Source organism: Manacus vitellinus, unplaced genomic scaffold (genome assembly GCF_001715985.3).
Source record: "Manacus vitellinus isolate BGI_N305 unplaced genomic scaffold, ASM171598v3 scaffold_107_pilon, whole genome shotgun sequence".
Taxonomy (NCBI): domain Eukaryota; kingdom Metazoa; phylum Chordata; class Aves; order Passeriformes; family Pipridae; genus Manacus; species Manacus vitellinus.
Window position 1 is genome coordinate 521,615 of NW_021938834.1, and position 23,595 is coordinate 545,209.

At 47.0% G+C, this 23,595-nt stretch overlaps 1 protein-coding gene across 1 annotated transcript in view; it reads right to left on the reverse strand.

Annotated features, from left to right (window-relative positions):
• Positions 1 to 1,211: 1,211 nt before the first annotated feature.
• The window catches only part of INSR (insulin receptor), a 49,965-nt gene continuing 27,581 nt past the window's right edge, over positions 1,212 to 23,595 (reverse strand). The window contains exons 6-20 of the mRNA XM_008934027.3: positions 21,647 to 21,773; positions 20,818 to 21,068; positions 19,902 to 20,069; positions 19,014 to 19,215; positions 14,533 to 14,804; positions 14,183 to 14,325; positions 13,041 to 13,200; positions 12,658 to 12,757; positions 12,330 to 12,397; positions 11,472 to 11,701; positions 11,121 to 11,231; positions 10,625 to 10,784; positions 9,432 to 9,561; positions 9,068 to 9,202; positions 1,212 to 6,737 (exon numbers count right to left, since the gene is read on the reverse strand). Coding sequence (XP_008932275.2) covers positions 6,383 to 6,737; positions 9,068 to 9,202; positions 9,432 to 9,561; positions 10,625 to 10,784; positions 11,121 to 11,231; positions 11,472 to 11,701; positions 12,330 to 12,397; positions 12,658 to 12,757; positions 13,041 to 13,200; positions 14,183 to 14,325; positions 14,533 to 14,804; positions 19,014 to 19,215; positions 19,902 to 20,069; positions 20,818 to 21,068; positions 21,647 to 21,773 — 2,612 coding nt within the window. The 3' untranslated portion in view covers positions 1,212 to 6,382. The remainder of the gene's footprint in view (positions 6,738 to 9,067; positions 9,203 to 9,431; positions 9,562 to 10,624; positions 10,785 to 11,120; positions 11,232 to 11,471; positions 11,702 to 12,329; positions 12,398 to 12,657; positions 12,758 to 13,040; positions 13,201 to 14,182; positions 14,326 to 14,532; positions 14,805 to 19,013; positions 19,216 to 19,901; positions 20,070 to 20,817; positions 21,069 to 21,646; positions 21,774 to 23,595) is intronic.

The window sequence follows — 23,595 nt, forward strand, 5'->3', positions numbered from 1 at the left end:
ATGTATCAGGCAGAAGGACCCCAGTACCAATGTCCACCCGATGGCATCAAGCTGCTGAGAACCCTGGGATGAGGGCATGGTCCATCAAGGAGAATTGCACTGCCTTCACACCACATGCCTATGTTATTCGGGTTTATTGGGGCTTATTCCAAGGTATTAATTTAGTGCTTTCCCTATGGCAAAGCAGCCTTCAGGTGCTGCACAGACAGCAGACAAAAGGAACAGTTATTCTCGGATAATTTATTCATAATTTTAATATAAACAGTTAATTGTTCAATACTCTGACACAGCAAGAATTTTTTTCCTCAATATTCAAAGATATTTTCTGTACATGTCACTGCTTGGCTCTTAGATATGAAAAGATTGAAAAAATAAATCAAGGGGGAAGGTTTTCCTTTCTCTTCCTTTTTAAAAAAGAATAAATTGTGGCACATTTGATCCTTTATTTCAAAGGAGAGGTATCTGCAGTAGTATTTGTATTCTGGAACCTTAAATATGCAGAGGGAAAGGTGGAAGCAGCAAGAATAAACTGGGAAAGAAAATAAAAAAACCCCAAGGCCTCACAGAATATAATTTAACATGAAACTGTGGCTTATTTAAGTGCAAGCAAAGAGCATTTGCTCTGGGCTGTGTTTGATGAAGCCGATGCCCAGTTCCCCCATCCATGCGGGTCCTAAAACACAAACCAGTTCTGATACTCCAAGAATAAAATCATTCCCCAAACTTAAGCCAAAGGTAATGCTTTCCCTGTTTAAAGAACACTCTTACTTTTCCAGATTTAGAGGTGGCCTTTCTAAAATTCTCCATCAGTTTTTGTCACAGGAGAAGCCCTTGGAAGCAGAGATGGTGGAAGCATTGGAATCCTTCCGGGAGAGTCTGAATTAACAGAGCTTTGGCGTCGAGTCCAGCTCGGAGTTCTCAGGTAATTAGTCCTAAGCTCAAGATTTACTGGTGCTGCTGGGACTTACCAGGGGCCGGGGCTCAGCTAAGCAAGAGCATCTGTGCCCACTGGCGGGAACCTCCACTGGCGGTTCCTCTTTAGCTGCCAGGACTATCCCAAGTCTTCCCAGCCACCTGCTCCCAAGGGACCTTCAGGGCTGAGAAAAGAAACTATTTGAATCCCACCAGTTGGAACCTGGACTGGGAAAAAAACCACCACCAGGAACAGAATTTTTTGCCGATTGCCTGTTGGCAAAAAAATAATAACGCCATAGGAGTTAATACTAACTTTATTATACAATATTTAAAAAGTCATTTCTCTACCTGTCCCCTTACAGCTTACATTGTGCTGCAGTGAATTTGCCCAAACTGCAAGAATAAGTGCTTCCTTCCAAGAAGGACAAGCAAATTCATTTTAAAAAGAAATACACATTTAATGACAGCAGATTTGCTAAAAACGGTAACTTTAGAGTTGTTTTTCAACAGTCAGGTTCCTCCAGAAGTCAACTGGATGATTGGCTTCACTCTTGTGATGCTTGTAACGAGGCTGAACACGTCAAGGCCTTACACCGACACTCACAGACGGAATCCAAGCAGAGGGAACACAGAGTCAAGCAGAAGGTAATAAAAAGGCCAAATTCCATTAAATTCATACAAATAACCAAACTAATCTTATTTCAAATTTCATGAAGTAACTTATTTCTTGATTACAATCCATTTGACAGTTCCTTTCCCTGGACCACACACACAGGAGGGGCTCTTTCGGAGGGACCGGGGTGCCTGCACGTCCTCCGAGGGCACAGCAAGAAGATCACAGGGTTTATCTGCAGTTCCTGGCTCACTCCAGGCTCGGAACCAATCCTGCACGGATCATGGGAGCACCTAGCACAGCCGTGAGAGTAAGGTTTTATGGCACAAAGATATTTGACTTTCTGACTTGTAAAAACAAGGTTCCAGTCTTGGTAGCAGGAATCGCCACTTGCAGCGAAGGGCCTGGGGGACCTCAGGGTCTGTCTCTGTGTCACAGTGGTGTTGAGAGGGAACTTGACTGCCTCCCTCCCTCCCCTAAAACAGAGGCTCAGCACCCTTCTGGCTCCTGTCATTTCCTACTTGCCTTCATCACAGTCAGCTCAGTAACACAAGAAGCAACTTTGAGATTTTTTGTTTCCCAACATTATATGCAACATACTAAAATTAAGCAAAGTGTCCCATCGCTATAATACAAATTTAGGAGGAAAGAGATAAACTACCCATAAATTAAGAGTACCCTTTAGCAACCTAAAAGCAGCCTCTTCCACATCCACACAGCTGCTTTACAATCATCCTTGCAGTGTGGTCTAGTTCCCATCACTTTTCCCAACCCAGTGCTGGCACAGAGTTTTAGCTCTTCTATTTTACAACACAATAGAGTATTTACAAGCAGCCAAGACAGACACGTTCCTAACCTGGCAGCCAAGTTTTGCAGCACTGCACTGGCCTGCAAGAGAAGTTCCAGATTGGCAAGAGTCATTCAGGAAGTGGCAATTGAATTTATGTGGAAACCTTTCTGAGAAACCTCCAGCCTCACACTTCAGACATTTTCTCAGTGAAAGCTCAGCAGAGCACAGAAAGCTGTTTCTTGCTCCTCATGATTCACCACAGAGTGAATTTCTGTCTATGCGGGGATGCCAGATTGTGTCCAGGAGGCTCCAGTTGCTCCTGGACAGGCTGAAGAGTCTTTTGTGCTGCGAGTGAGACGTTCTCTGCACACAAAGGGCAGGAGCCAACCCTCCAGTAAATACTAATGCAAGGAAAGAAAGAGCTTCCCACTTGCTGATGCTGGTTGCCCTCCTCCAGCCATCCCACCTGCTCTCCTGCTCCTCCTGAACAGCAGCAGTGAATGTTGTGATTCCACTGCAGCTGGGAATTCTCGCCCCATAAGGATCTGGCTGGAGCAAAAGCAGCAGCTCCCCCCAAGAAAGGCTCAGCCCAATGCCCCTGCCCAGGCTGGGGGTGCTCACAGCTCAGAGCTTTCATCTGGCACATGCAGTCTCCACTTGTATAAAGTCCTCATGTCTCTGAGCAGGAATCAGTGAGATCCAAGGAAGGATTGAGGCATCCCTGGGGTAAGGATCTTCCAGCTGCAGAGACCAAAGTGTTGGCTGTGGGCTGAGTAAGGATCTTCCAGCAGTGAGAGCTGGGCTTTATGGGTGATTTTATTCTTCCTAATTCTACAGCTGAGTGTGATCAGGAACAGCCACGAGCAGCAACTACTAGTGTTATTTGTTTTTAAAAAGGAGAAACACGACACCCTCCCCCACTGGTACCACACACCTCTCCACACTCCGGGCACAAGGTAGGAAGGATGACCAGAGGAATCTTTACACACAGTGCTGGGTACAAACAACTGCTCCGTTTGGTGCAGAGGGAAGATGAGCCATGGGAATGGACTCTTTCCATGGAGCAACACATGCTCCCTGGTTCAGTGATCTGAGTGTTGCAAACCATGTGTACTCACAGGGACAACCAGTATCAACAACGTGGAAAAGCCAGACCCAATACGAGGTTCCAATATTCCTTTAGATAAAAGAGCTTCTCTTTCCACAGTTATGATCACTGCCACTGGAAATGTTATCAAAGCAAGGGTGTGCTGGGAAAGATTTATTTCAGGAGGTCACTAGCAGGACCAAGACACCCCAATCCAACCCCAAGAGCAAGGGCTGGTCCCAGTCCCCACTCCATGCTGGCACATGCTGCTCCAGGAGGAAGCAGCCTGCTTCTTTCAGGTCATGAGTTCACTACAGTCCAAACATTTAAATGGCTCTTTTGTTGTGCTGTTTTTTAAAAATCACAACAGAACTAATAGGACAAGATCAGATCCAAATTTGAAAATGGGTTCATTGTCACTACTGCTCAGATTAGGGATCAACAGTGACGAACTGTTCTCTTTCCCATTCCCTTCATGAATGGTCCCTGGTATTGGAATCAGCTGATACTGATTTTCCCTGATCCACAATAGGTCCAGACCAAAATATTTAAACAGGTTTAGAGGTGCGTAGTATTAAAAATATCCTTAAGAAACACTGAGGTAGACTGCACCAGAACAGGACAAAAATAATCCCACCACATCCACCTGCCAAGATTTTACGGATACAAATTTACATGTTCTGTGTGTTTAAGAAAACAAATTGTTTGTTGCTTTTTTTTTTACAGTGTTTTATATATTAAAATAAATAAAAAAATTCTAATAAGAAAAGCTTCTCTTCCTTAGAAAAGTGTGAGAATATGTCTTCTTTCCTGCAGTGTAGTATAGAGCTGCTAAACAGTTACGACTTTGTAAAGCAGAAGAAATGTAAACAAGGCCTTTTGAAATCCAGAGGTTCTCACCCATGTCTGGACTGTGTTTTCCACCCAAAATTTTTGAGCAAGCTGTGCCCTCCACCTGGGTCTGCACTGAGCAGCCTCCAGCAGCAAAGGGCCTGACAAAGGGCCCAGAGTCCGTCATTGCCCCTCGAGGCTGCGCCCACCGGTGTGGGCTGGGAGAGGTGCTTCCCTAGGCATTCCAGCAGCCCCTCTCCTTGGCTTACAACAACAGCTCTGCCTGGGCTGGAATCAAAACCCACACACCAGCTAAGCTTCCCTGCTCTCCCCAGGCCAGGGCGCCTCATTTTCTCCTGGCAGAGAGCACAAAATGGGTCTTGGACTTCTCCAGAAGTGGAGAAGTGGAGGACTGAGCATCTCTCCCCGCTTTTAAATCATCTCCTGTCTGACACGGGCCTGCAACATCCATCATCATCATCATCTTCATCTCCTGCTTCCGCCCTTCTCCAGCTGGACTCGCTCCCTCCACACCACGAGACACATGTAGTTCCACAATTATCCTCTAACATAGTTTGCTAATCAATCACCTTTGCCTTTATGCAAACAACAGCACAACAAAGCACAGTCCAGAAGGCCAAAGCTGACATCCCAAAGAGCCGAAATGCTGCATCCCAGGAATTCTGCAGCAGAGATCTCAGGGAACACAAAGCTGGACACCTGCAAGCACGGACAGGCAGCAAACCACAGTCACTTCCAGCTTCTGCTACATGTGCAGAGCCCAGAGCCTTGTGCTCCCCCCTTCACATTGTGTCCCTTTCTCGGCTGCAGTTCGTGCTTGTCCTCTCCTGCCAGCTCCATCTGTGGCACAGAAGGCAAAGCGAGGGAGGAGCAGGATCAGGGCTGGGATGTTCTGGTGTCCTTCAGCTCCCAATGCCCAAATTCAGGCTTCGACTGGAGCCAGCTGACTGCGTTGTATAAATCACGGAACTATTACAAAGCCTTGTCAAGTATGAACTTAACATGTGCTTCATCGCTCCTCCGAGGCTAAAATTAGTTCGTTCTGAAATCTTTGGACCACTTTAAGACCAAACAATCCCCCAAACTCTCCCTTCCTCGAAAGGATCATAAACAGTCAATAATTTATATGAAGTTAAGATTTAAACTAAAGACATCTTTAAATATGTTACAACAAACAATATATATACTCAATGCTGTAAGGACAGAAAACTCCGTGTCTCAGGTCAGGGGACTCCTACTCCGTTTGGTCTTAAAAGTACCCACAAATCTCAGATTTCTGCTCCTTTGGCTCCCAGCACGTTTTCTTCATTCGTGAATGAGAGAAAACCTACTCCCAAGAGTCCTCGGTATAAAAATAATCTGTTTAGGATTCAGTCCCTCCAGGGAAACGGGAAAAAAGATAAGTACACACTTCCGAGAAGAGGAAAGCTCCTGTGAGAACACAGAACAACTGAGTTGGAAGGGACCCTTCAGGATCATTGAGTCCAACTCCTGACCCTGTGCAGGATACCCCAAGAGTCCCACCATGTGCCTGAAAGCATTGTCACTTGTGTACAAAACCAGAAGTGTCTATTTTGCTATAGGTTCCACCCCACACAGATATACTGCACACACGCCCACGCACGCACCCCTGGGACTTAACCCCTTGAAAAAGGATGAAAGCAGCAGCTATTGGTCAATCTGAGGATCTGGCGCATCCGACTGAGGTGTTGAATCCTTCAGCTGTAGCGGAGAGTCTGCCTGAAAGCCTGGAATTCTACTGGAAATGCTTTTGTCCTGCAGAAGGTTTGTTCCACACTGTGAGGCTGTAGCTCAGACACCAGCAAGCTTCACGTCTTCTATTGGCAAATGCAGATGCTTCTCCTTCAGTTTAGCTCACACAGTTGCTTCCTGTTGTGAAACCATGGTTACAGAAGGGACAGCAGCCATGGAAACCTCTTCCATTTATGTTCACAGATAAGTCCACTGACAACCAGTCAACTTGGCAAAAAAAAAAAAAATAAAATATTAAAAATCTGAAGAGTTTGTAGATGTGTGTCATACACTGTGGCAGCAATAACAAGAGTCCTGAGATTTGTGGAGGGGGGGGAAAAGCAGACAGAACCCTGGGGCCCAACAGGAAGTGTTAGGAAGGACTTGACCTGGGCATAGAGAGAATCCGCCCGTTTTTCTTGCCACCGTTCATGTGAGTGTAAGGTATGTGCTCCTCATAGTTCCCCTTGAGGGCCATGGAGGGTCCATTGTCCCTCCCCAGCGCTTTGTCCCTCTGGGAGTACGAGGAGGGGTCAAGGGGAATGCTCTCCATGTTCTCAAAGTCCATCTCGTACTCCTCCGTCTCCAGAGGTTTGTTTTCCTCGCTGTAGAAGAAGGAGACCTCGTGGAAGCTGGGGTGCAAGTCCTCCTTCAGCATCTCGATGATCTCGATGAAGGTGGGCCGCATTTTCGGGTTGTACTGCCAGCACATCTGCATCAGGTTGTGCCTGGAGCAGGAGAACCAGAGTCAGGGGTAGGAAGTGACAATTCCATGTACCAACCAAGGCTGGTATCCATGGCAGACCACCCACCCTCTGACACCCCGAGCTGTTTGTTTTCTTTCCAGCCTCTACACTGCCTGTAGATCCTGACAGTCCTTTTTCTTTGTTTCTGTCTAGATCAAAAATTCCTTCCAATTCCTTCAATTGTTCTTAACTTGGCTTCCGAAGGAAACAGGGCTGTGGTTCACAGACTCTGTGTGTGTGCATGTGCATGCCCTTACAGCCAGGTCATAGCTTTTTAATTAATTCTATTTTAATTTTAACTCAGCCTGAAAGACAACAAAGCTCCTAAAATTTCAAGGAAAATAAGAGGCTGGGCAGAGGACAGACGTGCTGTAAACATCCCACCCAAAAGAAAGGCTGCAGCAAGAGGTCACATGTTATCAGACACCATGGAGAAAGAACTTACAAATACAAATAGAATTTCAAACTGGAGTTTGTAACTGGCCATGAGACAGATGTCCAGCACAGCAGGCTTTTTTCATAGGGATACTCACAAAACATGTTTATTTTATGACTCTGGAAGTGCTGTTTTGGCCAGAAGCAGATGTGGGAAGAGGTTACCAGAACCAGCGAGTTACCATCTGTACTCTCTTTTCCAGCCAAGGCTACTTCCCCTCACCACTGCTCCAGTGTGACTCCTTACACAGAATCCCAGGATCGTTTAGGTTGGAAAAGACCTCTGAGATCATCAAGTCCAACCTGTACCCAATGCCCACCTTGTCACCCAGCTGAGAGCACTTAGTGCCACATCCAGTCCTTCTCTGGACACCTCCAGGAATGAGGACTCCACCACCTCCCTGGGAAGTCCCTTCCAATGCCTGAGCACCCTTGCCATGAGGAAATAATTTCTGATGTCCAACCTGCCCCTCCCCTGGCACAGCTTGAGGCCATTTCCTCTTGCCCAACTACCACCACCTCTGCCGGCTCCCCCCTCCTGTCAGGGAGTTGCAGAGCCAGGTCCTCCCCAAGCCTCCTTTTCTCCAGGCTGAGCCCCCCCAGCTGCTCCTGGTGCTCTAGCCCCTTCTCCAGCTCCATTCCCTTCCCTGGACTCACTCCAGCCCCTCTATGTCTTTCTTAGGGTGAGGGGCCCAGAACTGGACACAGCACTCGAGGTGTGGTCTCCCCAGTGCTCAGTACAGAGGGACAACCACTGCCCTGGTCCTGCTGCCACACTATTTTTGACACACCCTTCTTTCCAAATGCCCTAGCTCAGGTTAAATGCTCATTAAGGGGATTTTTTTAATTACTCTGAGAGCAGCCATTCAGGGAGTTCCTGGGCCGTGCCGGCAGACCTGGGATGCAGGAACCTCCAGACAGCAAAGATCATGAGCAGCTGCAAAGAACAACCCTTGACCTCGACACAGGGAATGTCTGGCTGCAGTCTGTAACCTCTTTGAGGTGTTTTTCACTGCCTCCCTCAGTGATCTCTTCTCCCTGACCTTGCAGGCAGCCTGGCCTCATCCCTTCAATGCAGCAATGAGAAATGAAATGGCTTCAGGCAGGATAAATAAGCTCATGGCTCAGCACAGCATTCCCCTGCTTCTCCTCCTCATTAGCCACAAAACGCATTTGTGAAAATCAGTGGCAAAAAGTTGTAATTCTCCACACTATTTATGGAGAGAATCACAGAAAACCTCACCAGACCTTGGAGAAAGGAGAAGCTCCTCTCTGGCCTCTGTAGCCACCTGAATGAAGGTGGTGGCCACCACTGCCACGTGACATGAGCCAACTGCCATCCACCGGCATGGAGTGGAGGAAGAACATTTTCTTTGGGCCATTGACCCAATGCTTATCTGTATTTTAAGTTTTTCCTCTGCTTTGTACTTCGTTCTCTTGCATCTGCACTCACAATGCAAGGCCTTGGCTGTTTTAATTTCCCTGCCATTGAAACACACTGGCTCACGTCACAGAATCATGGAATCCTAGAATGGTTTGGGTTGGAAAGGACCTTAAAGACCACCTCATTCCACCCCCCTGCCATGGGCTGGGACACCTTCCAACGGACCAGGTTGTTCTGAGCCCTGTCCAACCTGGGTTTGGACACTTCCAGGGATGGGGCAGCCACAGCTTCTCTGGGCAACCTGTGCCAGGGCCTCCCCACCCTGTGTAATCCCTGTCAGTGGAATTTCTGTGGGCAGTGCCTCCCCTAAAGTCTATATTGCTCCTCCCCAGTCAAGGAGGGGTTAAGAGGTACCACAGGTGGGGCCATCTCTGTTGGCCACACTTTGGCCCAGGAGTGTAGCCTCGCTGACTGTTCCTGGTTCAGCACTTACAGCCTCTCCGGGCAGTTGTCTGGCTGATCCAGGTATCCTCCATCCATGACAAACTTTAGCACCTGTTCGTTGGAGAGTCCCTGGTATGGCTGCTCTGCCAAACTGCTTATTTCCCAAAGGACCACACCAAATGACCTGAGAAAGAAAGAAGACTCCTGGTGAGAACAGAACATCCCGGAGCTCTCCAAGCGACAGAGTTATTTTGGAGAACACAAACTTCAAAAGCGCTATATTTTTAACAAGAGGGTTTCAAAACAACGGCTTTGTTTTGTCTGTGCTCTGAACAAGTCAGTTTAAACTATGTGTGTTAAAAAGAGTGAGCCCCTGAGCTGGAATCCATCTGGGATTGCAGCACACAACTTACCACACGTCAGAATAGGTGGTGAAAACCCCATCCTTCAGTGACTCGGGGGCCATCCAGCGCACAGGTAGCAGCCCTTTGCCTCCCTTACGGTAATAATCCGTCTCATAGATGTCTCTGGTCATCCCAAAGTCTGGGAAAAGCAATTGGGTTGTGTTAAATAGCTCCCTCCATCCTGCTTTTCTCATATCCAGATGGATGTTTCCTTCCCTGTTCTCGCATACCCGGTGAAACTCCCCCCACGGCCCTGCCTACAGTCATCTGGCACCTTGTGATTAATGTTCAAAATATTTCCCCTTCCCTGCATTTTTTCTACAGAGACTCCAGAGTTAAAATTTTCAGTGACAGTTTCTATTCTAAACATTATATTATTTGTCCTCTGCAAGGAAAAAAAGAGCTCCCTTTGCCTGAAATCCCACTGCCTTAGCTTTACCTCCAGAGAGCTCTGAAAAACCACCACACTGTGGGGTTTTGGGTTATTTTTAAATGTTATATTTATTTATTTCCACAAGGGTTTGGGTTAAAAACCTTTCTTGTGGAAGACAAATGACTTTTAAAAGTCACTTGACCTAATGATGGGATTATCGACACTGTGTTTGTTGTACCAAACACTTTCTTTGTCATAATTCTCATGGAAGCAAAGACCAGTGAGATAAATCCAGGCAGCTTTTGGATAGAGGTTTGGGAATAATGAATTGTACTTCCTTCTCTTGAATCTGCAATCATGATTTAAGGGCCAGATTGGTTTAATTTCCCTTCTAGTGAAACAGGCTGGTTCATGTCATAGAATCATGGAATGGTTTGGGTTGGAAGGGACCTTAAAGCTCATCCAGTCCCACCCCCTGCTATCCCAAGCCCCATCCAACCTAGCCTTGGACACTTCCAGGGGTGGGGCAGCCACAGCTTCACTGGGAAAGCTGTGCCAGGGCCTCACCACCCAGAGAAAAGCTGCTCTGGTTCTGCAGAAGATATTTTTCTCACTGAAATCCATTCAATTCTGTCAAGGAGAAGAAAAAGAGAAAGTGCTGCAAAGGTGGCCAGCGAGAATCACCCAAGTTTGCCACACTGGTTTTGGACTTCATCTATTTGCCTTCTCAGCAAATGTGATGCACAGAATCATCTGGTGATCACAGAATCACAAAATGGCCTGGGTTGGAAGGGACCTTAGACATCATCTATAATCCTGCACTACCCACCTCCGATTTTCACAGTGAAGTCCTCTGCGACCATACAGTTCCGAGCTGCCAGATCCCTGTGAACAAACTTCTTGGCATTCAGGTAGGCCATGCCATCTGCAATCTCTGCAGCCATCTGGATCATCTCCCTCAGTGTCGGGGGCGGACGACCAGGGTTGTTCTACAAGAAATCAATTGCAGAATCACAGAATGGTTTGGGTTGGAAGGGACCTCAAAGATCATCCAGTTCCACTCCCCTGCCGTGGGCAGGGACACCTTCCACTAGCCCAGGTTGCTCCAAGCCTTGTCACACCTGGCCTTGGACACTTCCAGGGATGGGGCAGCCACAGCTTCTCTGGGCAACCTGTGCCAGGGCCTCCCCACCATCACAGGGAAGAATTTCTTCCCAATATCCAATCAAACCTACCCTCTTTCAGCTTAAAGCCATTTAATAAAGAAGTATTAAACCTGAAATCAGGTCACTCTTGCAAAACAGACCCCTCTCTCCTGTCTTTACCTCAGCTTCAGGTCTCAGAGAGCGGAGGTAACTTTTCAGGTCCCCGTGTGCCATCAGCTCCATGACCACCAGGGTGGGTTGTCCCTTTGAGACCACCCCGAGAAGGCAAACCTGGAAAATAAGGGAGAAACTCCCTCAAGACTGTGTTTAAACACACCGGACAAGGCCAAGACCCCCTGAAACAGAGCTGAGAAAGAGCAGACTTGGGCAGATGTGTTCTGCAGAACCTGACAGGGAAAGATCCCAGCTCTGTTTGATCTCTGCTGCTTTGGGGAGCTGAGAGTCAGGCTCTGAAAGAATGACGAGCTGTGTGATGGGATGTGTTAACGAGCCGAGGCACCCAGCACTTACCACATGATGGCAGCTGAAGCCTTTCATCACAGAGGCTTCGTTGAGGAACTCGATGCGCTCGCGCAGACTCGCGGACTCGTTCACCGTCTTCACGGCCACGCGGGTCTCGGGCTCTCCCTTCACTATGTCCTTGGCAATTCCTTCGTACACCATTCCAAAGGAGCCCTGTCCCAGCTCTCGGAGGAGAGTGATCTTGTCCCGTGGAACCTCCCATTCGTCAGGGACATAAACTGCAGCAGAGGGGAACATTTCTGAACTGAGCAAGTACCTTGTGAAAGATGCTCCTGTGGCAGCTTAGATTACAGAATCCCAGAACATACTGAGTTGGAAGAAACCCACAAGAATCATCCCATCCAACCCTCAGCCCTGCACAGGATCATCCCCAAGAGTCACACCCTGTGCCTGAGAGGATCATCCAAAGGCTCCTTGAGCTCTGTCAGCCTTGGTGCTGTGCCCACTGCCCTGGGGAGCCTGGTCAATGCCCAACCACCCTCAGGGGGAAGAACCTTTTTCTAATATCCAACCCTGACACAACTTCAGACCATTCCCTGGGTCCTGTCCCTGGTCCCCACAGAGCAGAGCTCAGGGCCTGCCCCTCCTCTTCCCCTCCCAAGGAAGTTGTAACTGCAGTGAGGTCTCCCCTCAGTCTTGCCTTCTCCAGCTGAACACACCAAGTGCCCTCAGTGCCCTCACAGTGTCCTCAAGGCCCTTCCCCATCTTTGCTGCCCTCTGCCACAGGACACTATGGGTATAACTTTTAAAAAAAGACTAGAAAACCCCATGAAGACAATTCCAATCCCATCCTGCTGCACTGACTGGAAAAAAACAATCCCTGCAGGAAGCCCTGGTTACTCTCACCATCACTGGCGCTGATGTATTCAGGGTTGGAGGATGCATACAGGGGTCCGGTTGGTCCTTCAGTTTGTCTGGAAAGGACACAAGTTCTTCAGTACATTTGCAGCCTTTGACACACTCCAGGTGAAGGCAGTTTGATAAGCTCCCAAATCATGCAGCAAACACAAACTCTCCCCATTTCCAAAGGCACAAAGTATTTCCTACGCTAAATTAATGTTCCAATCATTAAGGAAATTAGAAAATAAACAAAAACTGACTCCTAGCAAATCAACAAAACTTCTGGATGTAAGTTTTGGTTGCTCTGGTGAAAGCAAGATGAAATTGCACTCACCTCTTTTTCACAAGCACGTAAGCAGCTCCAATAATTCCAGCAATTATTATGGCAAAAATAATAGGAACGATTATAACAGCAATATTAGGCTGAGAATTCACTAAGAAAGAAAGAGAGAGTTGGAGGCATTACAAAGGTCCAAAATCCAAGTTTTTTCCTCAATACAATAAATGTGACAAATACAAAACTAGAGCTATTTCAGAATATGGTGGGGCTGGTCAGAACGAGAACGCATGAAGAAAAGCCATGTTTCCAAGTAATTCCAGGTTCTTGAAAGCAGATACTTTGGTAAATACTTAATGACTCCCTGTAGTTCTCTGTGCGCTGCTTGCTAAACCCCATTCTTCAAAAAACCCCCGAGGTTGAAAATAAAATGAACTCACGATAATCAGCCACGTAAAAATAGGTGGGTTCTGTCCACGAGCCATTTCCAGCCAGGGAGGTCGCCCGGATCCGGACACTGTAGTTCCCAGGCTGAAGTCCTCGGAGTTTGCAGCCGTGCTCGGTGGCAAAGTGCTTTCGAGACACACAAAAATGGGCTTCCTGCAGGGGGAGGAAGCTGTGTCACCCTCCCTCTGCAGCATCTGGCAGCTCCCTGGGGTTCCTGCAGCATCCAGAGCTCCCTGACAAGCCCACTGGGGCTCCTGCAGCATCCAGAGCTCCGTGACAGCTCCCTGGGGTTCTTGGAGCACCTCTCTGGTTGGCAAACACACAGACTCAGGGCTGCTCTAGTTTAGTGCTTTGTGCTGGATTTGTGTTTTACAGAGCAGTAGTTCATGTTACAGAGAATAAGAGCCATGTGCTGTACCAGCCTTCAGCCCTGAAATTGGATCTGAACCTGAGAGTCCTGCTCTCTCCCTGGCACTGACACCAGCACTGTCCCCCTGGCACTGACACCTGTCCAGGCACCAGCACTCCCACAAGCTTGTGGACTGCTCAATGCTTTCCTAATTTCTTTAAGCAACTTAAATGCCACAGAATCACAGAAATATCAAGGTTGGAAGAGACCTTCAAGGTCATCAAGTCCAACCATCAACCCAGCACTGTCATCATCAACCCTAAACCATGTCCCCAAGTGCCACATCCAGATACCTCCAGAGGTGGTGACTCTACCACCTCCCTGGGCAACTTGTTTCAATGCCTGACCACTCTTTCTATAAAAGATTTTTTTCTAATATCTAATCTGAACCTCCCCTGGTGCAACTTAAGGCCATTTCCTCTCGTCCTTTCACCTGAGACAGAGCAATAACATTTCTAAAAAATTCCATACAGAAAGTTGGAAAATCAGCTAAACTTGTTTGGCAAATGGACACCACAGGGGTAGATTATTTCTTGATGTTATTCCAGACAGATTTCCAGAGGAGACAAATTCAACAGTGAAGTTTTGTGTCCCATTGGTTCCTGCACCAGGAAACTAGACTGGACAGGGCACTGTATGCACCAGGACTATTAAATCCTAAACAGCCCTGGGCTTTCAGGTGGAGTCACTTCTCCAGAGGTGCTGTGGAGAAGCAGAAACTCTCACCTCTGTCTCCCCGAGCCGTCCGTAGTTCACCTCGTACAGCACAATCAGGCCGTTGGGCTCCTTTGGCTCCTGCCACCTCAAATGCACCGTGTTCTTTTCAACCACTTCATGGGAAACTGGACCAACGATGTCATCAGCCTTAGCTAGAACCAAGTTCATGATTAATAAGTTTTATTTCACACCTTTGGCAAAATTCAAGCCTGCCAACCTCATCCATCATCCTTTCCCATCAGGACTCAAGGATGGCCCTGGTTCTATGCAATTTCTCTATATGGCAGCTGGCTCCCATGGGAAAAGCAGCATTTTGGGAACAGCCACCAACCCAAAACAGAGCTCAGGGAGATCCTTACCTTCTGGCATGGTCCTGGCACTGACATAGGCTGCTACGCTGCACCGGGACTCCTGAGCATCGTGGTTGCAGGCGTGGAGCTCGATGCGGTATCCGGTGAAATGGCGCAGCCCCGAGATCACCAGGGACTCCTTGGACAGGACTTTCTCAAAAGGTTTCTGCTCCTCTGCACCCTCAGCTGCTGCTGCAGAGTTGTTGGGAGAGACTGGGATGGTGGGGATCACCACGGTGGCGTTTGCCACAGAGGCGAGGTCTCTCCGTTTTCTTGATGGCCTGTTAAACAACACAGGTCACCATGTTATTGGTTACATTCAATGGGAACACATTCACCTGAAACGGAAGAGTTAAAATGAGAGAGCTCAGGGTGCTACAGAAAACTCAAAGCCTCATATTTACAACAAAGAAATTCAGGATTATTTTTTTTAGCCAAGCAATCTGTCTTTTTAAAATTCTGTATCTATGAGACTCTCTCCTTGCACAACTTCATACAGGGAAATAAAAATAAATCAATTTGAGTCTCAAGCATTTGCTTGAGAATTCCAGTTCTTCTGGATCTCTCAGCTGGATCTAACTTTGCCACTTTGGAATACATTTGCCACTCTGAACCCTATGGCTGAACCTCAGTGGATACATGAATCAGTTTTAGCTTTTCTTAAGAGAACAAATCTATTAAGTCCTTTTCAACAGATGCATTTAAAACTCATGACCGATTACAAATTAGCTGTGTGGTTTTGTTAACCAAATGTTGCTTCTCAAATTATTGCATTTCAGTCTGAAAATCAATTTTTTGCAGTTGTAACACCAGCACCAGCAGTGTGACCCTGTCACCTGCCCTGTCTGCAGGTGAGTGCCACCAGTCAGCTTTAATGTCAGGTTTTATCAGAAATAAATAGAATAAACTCAAGAAAATTAAGAGCCATTCACAAATTTCATTTTCTTGGCAAAAAAGAAAAAGAAGGGAGCAGTACTAAACCAGAACTACTCCTTCTAACACTTTATGTCCTGCCACACATTTGCCACGGGGAATTCCAGGTTTGGAACCAACACATGGTGAGTCAGTAACTGTATTCAGTTACACAAAAGGAATTAACACCATTGAAATCCAGACTATGTATTTTAAGGGGGGTGATGATCTTTTTATGTGTGTGCAGCTATTAAAGGGTACAAAAAGTGACCTGAACTGAACCCACACTTGAGGCATCTCCAGTCTCTAAAAATGTAACAAGCTGTTGAAGCTGCTGAACTGAACTTTCCACTGCCACCCTCTGACTACCAGGCAATGATCAGCCAATTCCAGCCATGGGCAGGGACACCTTCCCCTATCCCAGGTTGCTCCAAGCCCCGTCCAATCTGGCCTTGGACACTTCCAGGCATCCAGAGGCAGCCACAGCTTCTCTGGGCAACCTGTGCCAGGGCCTCACCCCCCTCACAGGGAGAAATTTCTGGATGCCAAACGGCAGGTTCAGTGAGCACATTCCAGTTTATAGTTTTCTCTTTCTTAATTACTAATTAACTCCCTTTGGAGCTGCTGTTCCCTCAGCCTGTGCATTGTTCTGAGCAGTGTCCCCTCAGGAGGGGGCAGAGTTCAGAGACCCAGCTCTGGGTCATGTCACCTCCCTCTTTGGGAAGGATTCCTTATGGTCAACCAGAGCCTTGTTTGCATAAAAGCAAAGCTACACCCGCTGTTTACAAAGTGTGGATTCAGCTGGTCCTCGTGTTTAAGGGAATTTTGCTTTTCACAAGTAAAACAGTAATTTGACCACTGATGAAACACAGAGTAAAATGCAAGAATTCCTTCCTTCCCAAGTCACAGAAAGCAAGAAATACTTGTGAAGGTGTAAAACCCCAATCTTCCCATATTTATTATCCTGTATTTGCAGCAATTTTCTTGCCAAATTCTCTGTATTTTCAAACATCTGATTCTTCTCAGAGTTATCCAGTGCAATTTGCATTAGAGCTATTTCAGCAGCTCCAGTGACCTTCCCTGTGAAATCCTCAGATCCAGGCTGAGATCTCCTGCTGTCACAGACAACGAGTATGGGGCTCACAGAGGCTGGAAGCGACAAGTCATCACATGCAATATGGCCTGTGTTGGAGGATTCTAAAAATGCCTTAAGTACCTTAAGCTAAGCTTTTCCACCTGAAACTAGCCTGGGACACCTGGCCTGGCTTCCCTCCTGTGCTGGTAAAACCAGTTCATATTTGTGTGCACAATTAATTAATTGAACTGGGAAACCTGGGGGGGGGAAATTACTTTCAATGTGAGTAATTTCCCAGATCTTACTCACTCTGTAACCCAGGAATACTGAGAATGGCACGAGTGTGTGTGACACAGAGACAGAACAGTGAGTCTGCTCTTTCTCTTTTTGCAGTAATGGAGAGAATACATGGAATGACATCCTAAACAGTTCCCGTTTAGTTCCCTTTTGCTTCTCAGGACTTTTCTTACTTTTGAAATCTTTCCATGCTTTCCACAGAATCATGGAGCAGGTGAGGCTGGAAGGCACCTCTTGCCCAAAGCAGGGGCAGCTGCAGCAGGTTGCTCAGGACCATGTTTGAGTATCTCCAGGGATGGAGACTCCACACCTCCCTGGGCAGCCTGTTCCAGTGTGTAACCATCCAATCTGTGCAAAACTCTTCCAAAATAAGAGCAAATAAAACAGGAAAGAAGAAGCAAACCATCAGCTTCTGATGGTCCCTTTGCTCAGCTCCAAAGGGAAGTCACAGAGCAGCTGGTGTGAAAACACCTGCCAGCTCTGCCAGAAACATCTCAAAATCTCTGGTTTGTCTTGTCAGTGCCAGAGCAAACTGACCCACAAGAGTGATAGTGTATCCTGGTAATAAATGTGCACAGGGGGAAGGAACAGTTTCTGATTTCCAGAAGGGTGAGATCAGCCCCAGACTAAGCAGAGCAGGGCAGAGCCATGTACAGGCTGGATCCTGCAGAGGGATCAGATGGCTGGGAGCAGGACAGGAGGAGAGAAATGGCACATGGAAAACAAGGAGACAAGGCACCAGGGAGAAACTGCTCTGATTCTGCCCCCCTGCCATCTCATATTCCCTGCTGGCTTCACCCCTGAGATCCCTCCCGTGACTGGCAGGTTTCTTCTCTCCAGGAGAGGCCACACAGCACCTCGAGAGAGGTCAATGAACTCTCGGGAGCCACAAAAAAGCATCTTAAGTAAACCACACTCCTTGCCAGGCTTTGTGAGCAGGTGATAGCACAGTATTCATAGGAAAAATAATTCTGATTTACATGACAACAGCCTGGAGCTGCTGGGGAAGACAAGCAGGACACATGGCAGCAGGGAGGTATCTTTACCACGGACTTTTAACAGCAAAAGAGCTTGTTTTAAAGGATTAGCCAAGCCTAGGGATGTGGAGATTTGTTTCTTAGCAGGCTGACAAGGTGGTACATCCTGGTGGATTGGTTTCTTCCTAAAATACATACCCCAGAAACTGGCCTGAGAAGCATCCTGGGCTGGCTGCACAATAAAATTGGGAAAAAAAGGAAATAAAAAAGAAATCAGATTGTCAGAATTGTCTGCCTGCATCAGGAGGAGGTTGGCTTTTGCACATGGCTTGGACTCTCCTCTGCCTCAGAATACATCATGTCCTGGCATCCTTTGGCACAGTGAAACTTGTCCTGATGGGCACCAACAGCCAGGGAATGGCAAAAGGAGGGACTCAGCCCAAGGCACCAGAGCAGCCTCACAGGGAACACCCCAGTAACGCATTCAGTGTATTCAAAAAAGAAAATGTTCAGTGCAGCAACACAGCTTCTGCCAAGGAGCTGCAAATAAAGGTTTGTTAGCTCAGGGCAGCAAGCTGGGAATAAATTTAGAGCACAAAATGCATGACAGGGAAGAGGGTAAATCATCATGGATTCTAACCTGCTTCCCAGCACTTCCTCCCTGAGCTGCATATGAAGTGTGAAGACATTCAACACCACTTAATGTGACACTGCGTGTGCCACTCAAAACAGGACATTCACCACCCACAGCACTCACATTCCTCATGGTATTGGAGGTATTTCCCACACTAAGTGCAAGGAAGACCACAAATACCATGCTGAAGGACGAGGCTATGGCCTCGTAAACTGCCCTTTTCCTTTCTTTTCAACTCAATGAAAAACTTGACCACAACATTTTTTGACAGAAAAACAAAATCGCTATTTTTGGCATCATCCAAGTTTCAATTTGCTGCAGGCATTCAGCTGTTTGTTAAGGATTCTCACTTTATTCTCAAGCTGAGGAGGATTCAGAGACAAGAAATAAAAGCAGGATCTTCCCAATTTGCAGAAACATCAGTGTAGGTGCTCAGCTGTCCCCATTCCAACACCCATATCCAGCTGGAGTAGACAGGTCCATGGAAGCCCAGAGACCGGCCACATGACCACATCCAACCTAATAATTGTGTTTAATAATCAGTCAATCACAGATCCCTCCCCCTGACCACATGAGCACTGTTTGATGGTCCTACCTTGGCACAAAAACCTCGTTGTGAAGGTAGTTCTCAAATGTCTTGCGGAAAGCAGATTCCTCCAGCTCCTTCTGTATCTGGGAGTCTGTCTTCGGGCAGGAACAACATTCCCCACTGACATCCTCATTTTCACTCTGATTATACTTCTGAGGGTCTTCAGATTCAAAAGGAGGAGACCAGGTCCTTGAGGGAAGTTTTAATCCTGTGGACAAAAGAGTTTTAGTGTCACTCATGCTTAGCTTGGCAGATGTTCAACCCTACAAAGAACCCAAACCAGTGTGCACAGGATTCATGGCACATTGGGGCGTCCTGAGCTTTCACATCCAGGGCTGAGCAGTTCTCTCTTTTCTGATAGGCCTTTGATTCAAAAATATTTTTTGAAACAAAGCTCAGATGCTGCTGTAGTCTGTGAGTTCTATCCCAGTTCATCCCAGTTTAGGTAACGCAGGGCAGCAGGTAAGATTTTGGGAGTCCTCAGTGAAACTCTGTGTTCTCAAGGAATCCCAAACCAGGCACAAGATACCTTCAAAAATTAACTTGGCCCTGAGCTCCAGAAGCACTGAAGTTTTTAACTTTACCATCTCCATAGCCGTTGTTAAACTTGTAACTCAGTTTAAAAAGAACAAGGGCAGCAGGGAGATCCCCAAAGGAAAAAGAATGTCTGATTACTCCATAAGAAATGTTTTTGGAGACCTTTTGCACATACCTTGGCAGTAGCACCTAATGTATAATGAACAGGGGGAGGACACAGCTGCATCTCAGCATGTTTCTTGAACAACATCCTTGAAAACAGCAGAACTGGGCCCCCAGAGCATCTCCAAGGCAAACACTCCAGGGAATTCTGAGAGAGACTGAAGGAAAGGCCCAGAGAGAGAAGCAGCCACTCACCTTTCAAGCAGTAATCAAGTTCATAAAGCTCACTGTCCTCTGCCTGCTGCTGCCAGTACACCAGGTAGTGCGTGATGTTCCCGTTGGGCTCTGAGGGTGGTTTCCACTTCAGGATGATTTGGGATGAAGAGTTGGAAACAGATATCGGATCTAACGGCACTGACGGAACTGTGTGGGTGGGCAAAGAGGCACAGGTCACTGCACTGCCCTGCCAGAGGGTGACAGGATGGGGGACAAACACAGGCAAGTTGCCATTCCTATGGGAATCCAGCATTCTCCATGGTAGGTTCCTGCAGTAGAAACACCAGAACACTCAGGCTCCCAAAGGCTGCACTTGATGATCCTGGAGGTCCTTTCCAGCCTTAATGATTCTTACACATGGCCGCATGAGCTGGATAGAAGAGAACACTTGGCAAATCTCCCTGTGCAGGGAATCCCATACCCTTCCATTTGTTTAGGAATTCCTTCCTACCAAAGTACAGCAGCAATGGAAAGTTTCATGGATGTGGGACTATCACAGCTCCCAGGCAGAAGACTATTTACATAAGCACAGAATCTGCTGAGTTGGATGGGACTCACAAGGATCATCAAGTCAAACTCCCGGCCCCGCACAGGACCATCCCCAAGAGTCACACCCAGTGCCTGAGAGGATCATCCAAATACTTGATGAGCTCTAGCAGCCTTGGTACCATGCCCACTGCCCTGGGGAGCCTGTTCAGTGCCCCACTAGCCTCTGGGAGAAGAACCTTTTCCTAATATCCAGCCTAAACTTCCTCTGACACAACTCCAGGCCATTCCCTGGGGTCCTATCACTGGTCACCACAGAGAAGAGATCAGTGGCTGTCCCTCTTCTTATTTAGGACTTATTTAGAACTCTTTCTCCCTTGCAAAGCAACATTAATGTGCTGGTACTGACCCGTGGCGTTGGTCTGGATGTAGATAATCTCACTCTTCGCTCCATATGTCCGCCGCTCATCGGAAAAGGTGACCAGGGTTTTCACAAACACAGCATATTGTGTCCAGGGCTTCAGGCCCCTCAGAAGCCAGCCTGGCTGGGCCTGGGCTTTGGGCTCGTTGGACCGTGGGGGTGGGTCAACATCCACAACTGTCCAGCTGTTTGACCCACAAGCATCCTGGCCATCGAACTCCGTCACGTTTTGGTAAGGACTTTAGGACAGAAAAGGTTCAAATTAACAGAATCTTCACTCCTCTTTTAAAAACTTCACTCATCTTTAAAAAGTTCTAAGGACATCACTGAAAGTTACCATTCTTTACTCTTCGGAGACAGTATTAATTCTCTTGTTGTATTTATTCTGAAAGTGAGGCATCAAAGAGCAGGTCCTGTGCCACACATGATCCCAACAACTAAATCCAGGCTAATTATTTTCAGCTTTATGAAAACCAGTTTCTAAAAGAACCTTTCCCACCTCAAAGGGAATAAAACCCTAAACATCCCATGCAGGTGGTGGGGAGATGAGAAACTTCATGGTTAGAAGAACTGGAAGAACTCATGTTTGGATTGTTCTTAGATGAGGAATTTTGACTGTCCACAACTCGGTAAGTCAGGGATCTTAATGAACACTTTTATACAAGGGTACAGTTGGGAACTGAAGTGTTGGAGCCAGACAATCAGAGATTAAACAGCTTTGCCTACAACAGGTTTATTATCCACTCTTTAAGGCCAACTGCTGATTGTGGGAACCCAACATGGCCACTGGTTTGTGATCGAAGGGTGGGTCACTTACGCTTCCTTGTAGAACAGCATAAATCCCAGGAGATCACGGAAATCAGGAGGCCAATATGGCTCCCACTTCAACAGGATCTTGTCGTGAGAAGTCCTGATGTAAGAAAATTTCAGCAATTCATTTTCACCTGAGACAAATGAGAAGCGACAATGCATTTATTAATGCTAAAAAATAAGGGTTTCAATTTCTATTATCTGAGAAGTGTAAGCTAAAGATGAGAATGCTGGCACTGAGAAGAGCTGCTTATCTTACTTCAGTGCTATTCCTACCTTAAGTCAGGGTTGGAATAGATGCCCTGCTAAGACTCCTGCCAGCTTAAATTTTGCAATGATTTTATGAAAATGTAGAAGAGTTGAACTAAATTCTAAAAAGTGGGAAATCTAAAAGCAACATATTTTACAATTTATCATGATCTACACAGATGAACCCAGCAATGGGGTGTGCACAAAAACGAAGCACATGATTTCCCAGCCTTGCCCAGGAGTAGTTTGGTCCCTTTGTAAACAGGAGGGTGTTTGCAGGAGGTTTGTCCCAGCAGCCCAAGAAGGACAAACTGTGGCTCTGACTGGATTTGCTATTCCTGCAGTAGCTGCAAAGAGAGGAAGAACACTCATTTCACTGGCACTACATCCAGAACAAAGGCTTTCTTTTTTTTCTCTATTTTTTTCAGTAAACAGGATGCTGCCAATATGAAAACTGAACTTGAAATGTAAAAGCAAACAAAAAGCCAAACCCTGGCAAGCTGTGGTTTGAGGTGGGGGTGGCACAGACACCAGCTCAGCAGAGGAGGGGCAAAGTTGGCAAAGAGGAATACAACTGTCTCCTCCAGCTGCCTTCAAACCAAACACCAGCCCAAGAGCTGCCACATGGCAGAGCTGGGTCTGAACTCCAAACCCAGGTTCATCCCCAATGCGGGAAGAGCTTTTCAGTGTCTCGTGGGAGGTGATGAACTTTACAGACAGCTAATTCCTCGTACTCCTTCCCTCTGCCCAGGCTGGAGCTCTGCTGCCCCTGAGGATAGGGCTCTGTGTGTGTTTTTCACTGGTACTGCCAGTTTTTAGGTCATAGCCATTGCATTCCCTTCTCCCACTGTGCATGCATGGCTGCATGTGTTGATATGTGGAAAACCAGACCAGCAAACTGAGTCAGCTGAAAGATCTTCACTTTTTAAGTCTGTTCACAAACAGCTACATCAGGGTAACAAGGGCAGAACTGAGGGATCACAGAATCATGGAATGGTTTGGGTTGGAAGGGACCTTTAGCAGTGCTGTCCCCAAAAGCAGAGGGACAGAGCATCCACAGGATGATCCAAACTGCACTGCAGGGTGTGGGCAAGGATCTGAAATCACAGTTTAATTAATGCTGGGCTTTTTGCTGGCAATACCTGCATAAGCATCTCATGTTAACCTGTGTGTGCTCCTGTTCTTATGCGCAGGCAAGTAAAGAATCAGAGCAGAGATACCACCAGCTAAGAACAAAGCTGGGTATTTTCTATCCCCACAGTCTGCTTCACCACACGGCCCTGTAAGTGTCTTACTGGCACATACAGGAAAAGGAGATTGTGTGCCACAGAAAGGGAACAAACAGCAGGGTTGGGGGGGCAGAAGGGATGCATTTATGGCAGCACTGCTGCCAAAAAAACTATCTTCAAAACTACATCTTCAGGAGCACAACTTCAGTGCCTTAACCCTGCTGACACAGGCACTGCCTTATTGTTCCTGAAGAAAGCCATTAGCTTAAAAACCTCTGAGAAGCACAGCAAAAACTGTTGGAAAATTTCCCTGACTGTTGTCATGGCAATTTCCTCACATGGCTCCAGGGATGGGTGGAAATCCTCTTTCTCCCATGTTTATTCTGTGTGCCCACTGTCACCTCATGACATGGGAAAAGGAGGTTATGACTATTAATCAGGTACTCGGCAGTAACATGAAGTCCCAGCCCGGACCAAG